Source organism: Chaetura pelagica, unplaced genomic scaffold (genome assembly GCF_000747805.2).
Source record: "Chaetura pelagica isolate M959 unplaced genomic scaffold, ChaPel_1.0 scaffold47, whole genome shotgun sequence".
Taxonomy (NCBI): Eukaryota; Metazoa; Chordata; class Aves; order Apodiformes; family Apodidae; genus Chaetura; species Chaetura pelagica.
In genome coordinates, this window is record NW_009954140.1 from 61683 (window position 1) to 66525 (window position 4843).

General features: G+C 58.6%; 1 protein-coding gene across 1 annotated transcript in view; it reads left to right on the plus strand.

The window, feature by feature from the left end:
- The window catches only part of LOC104393240 (tripartite motif-containing protein 47-like), a 12687-nt gene that overhangs the window by 6918 nt on the left and 926 nt on the right, over positions 1 to 4843 (plus strand). Inside the window, exons 7-10 of the mRNA XM_010002721.1 lie at positions 1705 to 1800; positions 2340 to 2570; positions 3147 to 3342; positions 4014 to 4082. Coding sequence (XP_010001023.1) covers positions 1705 to 1800; positions 2340 to 2570; positions 3147 to 3342; positions 4014 to 4082 — 592 coding nt within the window. The remainder of the gene's footprint in view (positions 1 to 1704; positions 1801 to 2339; positions 2571 to 3146; positions 3343 to 4013; positions 4083 to 4843) is intronic.

The following is a 4843-nucleotide window of genomic DNA, read 5'->3' on the forward strand; positions in this document are numbered from 1 at the left end:
TGGGGGTGGAGAGGGAGGGATGGGGAGGGTGCTGCGACTGTGTCCCCTCGTGGCACCGAACCCTGGCGTTGGGGGGGTGTCTCCGTATGGGGTGCAGTCCCAGTGGGATATCCTGGGTGGGGGTGAGGAGGTGAGCATCCCTGTGAAGGGTCCACGCAGCCCCCGCATTCCACGCGGAACCCAATCCCCCGGAGGGGCTGTGGGGGTGCAGCCCTGTCCCCACGGGGAACCTGGAGGGACCAGGCTTCTGTGCCAGCCTGTGAGGCGGGGACATGCCAGCCAGCCCCGGGGGGGACGGAGCCCCTGGGGTTTGGTTCCACGGTGGGGCCAAGCTTCCATTTCCCGTGGGAGTTGGACGGGGCGGGGTTGTCTGGGACACCCCAGCCCGGCCACCCCCGCAGTCACGGGGCCCCCGGCGGCTCCGGCTCGTTCCCACAGCTCCATCCAGGCGGGTTTTCTCTCCTCGCTGGCAGCCGGCCCGGCCCTGCTCCTCCCGCCCTTTGTGTCCCGGGCTTTTGGCAGCAGGGGGGGTTAGGGGTGGTTTGGTTTTTTTTTGGTTTGTGTGGGTTTTTTTGTTTCCACCACTCCCATTCCCAGATTCGGTTGAGTCATCTCCCAGATTCACACCCACCAAGTCTCCCCAGGAGCCCCAGGAATGATGCTGTCTTCCTGACCACTGCTGCCTTGAGTGTGTGGGGCCTCTGCAGGCAGATGGGAGCCCATGGCACGGGGGCATCCCCAGGGTGGCATGGGGGCATCTGGGGACCTTCAGGGGGGATTTGCTTTTTCTGTTGCAGACACACTGGCAGGGAGCAGGGAAGCAGCCCCTGCCCCACTCCCACTGCCTCCCGGGCTCTTGGGGCTGCAGGAAAACCTTTTGCCAGAGTTATTGTCATCGGGTTCCTTAAAATAGAAAGTGTGTGTAATTCCAGCCCCCTGGGAGCTGTCAGGCCTCAGCAGGCACTGCTCAATGTCACCTGGACAGCTTCTGGGGCCTCTCTCTGCCACCGCCCTCGCACGGTGGGGTCAGAAGGATGGACAGGGAAAGCTCCTGTCCCCTCTGGCCGTGCACAAACGCTGCAGGGGGCTGAGCTGCCCTGCTCGGGGAGCCCAGCACCCTCCTGGCTCCCGAGGGACCTGTCCTGATGGGCCATGGCTGGAGCTAACAATAGCGTGTCAGGAAACACCGTGTTCGGATGGTGCTTCCTTTGCAGCCACTCAGCACCCCCTGCTCCCCAGCTGGATTGTTTTGCTCCTGACATGAAATGTCCAGGAGGCTCCACACGGCATTTCTGGAGTGCTCTGGGTCTGCCTTTAAGCTTCCCCATCCATCCCAGCAGGATTGTTCCCAGCCCTTAGAGCACGTGGCTTAGCTGAGCTCACTGAAATCACTGCCCAGTGGTTTTGCTTTCAAATTCCTGTTTTCTTTGGTTTATACTGGGACCATGGAAGAGAGCATGCAGCTGGGCATGGCCCTTTGCAGCCCAGCTGCTCCTTTCGTTTTCCAGCTGAGTGAGGAGGGATGTTGCAGTGGAGGAAAACAGGAAAACAACTGGCCATTCCCCTTGCACCCTTTCCCTGAAGCCTGGTAGTGGGGTCATGGGCAGAGAGGGGACTGTGGGCTGAAATTAGGCAAAGGTCCCCCATGTCTTCCTGCTGCTGGGATCAAGGGCAGAGCTCAGTATTTGTCCCTTGTGTCCATAGGCCCAACAAGCCAAATTCCTCAGTGATGTGGAGAATGAGCTGGAAGAGCTGTCAGTCACCATTGCTCAGGCCAAGAAGATGGTGGAGCTCATTAAGGTGAACTCTACAATGGCTTCATTCTGTTCGTGCAGCACTGCTGGGCTGGGGGGTGGAGGCAAAGGGGCTGTGAGTTTTTGAGGTGTGTGGGGTGTAGAGGTGGTGCTCACAGGGGAGCAAGCACTCTGTAAAACAGGGATGACCCTGCCAAGGATCCCTGGGGATCCTTGTTTCTCATCTCTGCTAACCCTCGTGGCATCTATGGTTGCTTTTGTTTGCAACCTGGAGGGAGGGAAGAATGAGGCAAAGACAGTGCTGGGGCACCCACTGGCTCTTGCACCTTCTCTCCTCAGGCTCATGGGGGTTTTTGTCCCCTTTGGCCCTTGTGCAAACAGATCATGTCACCACCTGGGGACACAAGATGTAGTAGAGCAGTGAGCAGCCATGCCCATCCAGGTCCCTCTACACCTGGGCTGTAAAGTGCTCCAAGCTCTTGGCTGAAGGGGGTTATGGGGGGATTATGCAGAGGTGAGAACTGGGTGCTGGGCTGGGGCCACGGGTGCTCTCCCACAGCCCCGACCCCTCTCTCCTGTGCTCAGGGCGCTGCCACGAAGGAGAGGGAAAGAATCAAGAAGCTCTTTGCAGAAGCCTCCGAGGTGCTGACGACCTTCCAGAAGGAGGTGACAGGTTTCATTGAGGACAGGGAGCGCTCCATGCTGGGGGAGGCCGAGGCTGATCTCCGCTGGAAGGAGGAGAGACGAGCCAAGCTGGCCCAGTGCAAGCAAAACCTGGAGAACGTCCCCAGCACCGACACCATCTGCTTCCTCCAGGTGCCTGGGTGGGATGGGGAGAGGAGAGGGCACTGATCATGTTGATTTTGGGGGTTCGTTCTGTTTCCTGTGGAGCTGGGTGGGTGCCAGGAGCCATGTTTCGGCAGAGTTTTATTCCACTTGGCACAGTCCCCTCCCTTCCCTGCTCCTGGGCAGCCAAAACTTTCTCCTCTATCACCCCCACCTCCGTCCTGGCTGTGACTCTGGAGAAGCTGTTGTGTTGCTCAGGCTGGGCACCTTGGTGCAGGGGGCAGAGAGCAGGATGTTGGGGTGTCCCACTGCCCCCCATCCAGCATCACCCGCTTGCCAGCAGCCCTGCAAAAGCAGAGCTTTTTGGGAGGAGATGCTGCTCCATGGGAGGGGGGCATGGTCTGGGACCAGGTTTGAAAGGGAGCAAAGAGAAGGTGCCAGGGACACGTGGCCAGGAGAGCTCACTCCTCCCTTCTGCAAGGCTGTCCTTGAGCCAAGTCCTGCGAGCTGCCAGTTCCCAAATCCTCTGGGGCAGGGAGGGGTTGCAGAACAAGAGACAACTTCAGCTTGTTTGAAACCTCCTGAAATTCTGTCTTTTTGGCTCAGGAATTTCAGGCCTTAAAAGTAGCCATGGAAGGAAACCTCTCCCCGACTCTGAGCTTCCAGAATGAGCTGAACTTCACCAAATGTGCCCAAGCCGTGGGTGCCATGAAAGATGTGCTGTCTGCTGCCTGCAAAAAGCAGTGGGACCACTTGCAGGGGAAAGGAATTGATGGGCTGAGTTACCAGGAGATGGAGAAAGGTTTGTGTTTCCCCAGCCCCCGTGCCCGGAGGTCACCCCATCACCTTCCATCCACCCCACGTAGGTGGGAGATGCCTGCAGGTTTGGTGGCTCCTGCAAGTGCTGGGCCCTCTCCCACCAGCCCTGGGAGCTGCCTGGCACGGTTGTGCTGCACGTTGCACAATCCCTGCCTGGGCTTACGCCTTCTCCTTGAGGTTTTATGAATTTTTCCACAGAGACCGGAGGCTGGAGAGGCAACAAACAGCCCGGGAGTTAGGCAAGGCCCTGTGGGAGGGGGCAAGGGGCCAAAGTGGCCTCCTGTGAAAGGAGACTCTCTTCCCAGGATAGATGATCCTCTTCACAGGGCAGGCCCTGCTCTCCCAAACCTGCTGGGCTTAGAAAGCCAGGCAGCATCTTTTCCCCCATTCCCTCCTCGTTTCTGTCTCCTCTCTCATTTTCTTGGATGCCTGTGGGAATTGCAGCCAGTTCCTTGCCCATCTCCCTGGGCTGGCAAAGGTGACATCTGTCCTTTCCTGTCCCCCAGGGATGTGCAGGGGGAGCTGGGGGTGCTGGCAGGGGCTCGGGGGGCAGCTGGGTGCCAGCAGCCTGCAGGGTGGGGGTGGCTGCAGTGACACCCTGCTCTGTGACCTTCCTTTGCTGATGACAAAACCCTTCTGTCCGCGTCTCCGCAGCCGAGTCCCAGTTTCCAGACAAGTCAAACAATCCCGCCTGCCTGGAGAGCCGTGATTACTTCCTGAAATGTAAGCGGGGGCCTTTTGCTTTGACAGTTGTTGCTAAGGTCCCTCTTCCCTTTCCTTTCCCCCAGCTCCTTCCCGTGGGCACTGGTCCCCAGCCCAGGGCTGGCAGGAGCTGCCGCCACCGCAGGAAACGTTGCTCAGCTCACAGGGAAGCCTCCTGGCTTTCCTGACAGCAAGTCAGAAGCTGTTTAAGTGGTGGTGGTTTTTTTGCCCTTATCTGTGGTTCTGCCAGAGCAGCTGCTGGGGGGGGATGGGGGGGCTGCAGGCATTCCCTGTAATTTCTGCTGCTTTCCAGCCCCTGATGAATTGGATGCTCCCGTAAATTAGATCAGAGTTTGTGCATCTGCCTCGTTTGCCTGACAAGGATCAGGTTCAGTGGCAGCAAAGTACAGGGGTGATTGGAAAAATTCAGGGGCTGGAGATGCTGAGCCTGGAGGGTGCGGGGCTGGGTTTGGGCTCCAACACCCCTCATGTTCCCCCCCCAGGGTGTGGGGTCACCTACTGAGGTGTCCACAGGGGACAAGATCTACCAGGTGGATTCTTTGATGTGTGGTTGAGCTCACTGAGCAGCCCCTCTGCCTGGTTACCTGTGTTCCCTACTTGTATGGAATGTCCCCACTTTCAGCCCCTCAACCTCATCAGCTGAAACTGGCCATGGGTTTTTAAAAGCACAGGGCTGGAGTGATGGTGGAAACCAGACAGGATTGTGCTCATCACTAAAGGCTGGAGCAGGGGATCAGAGCAGGGAGGGCTGGGGGGTTTCC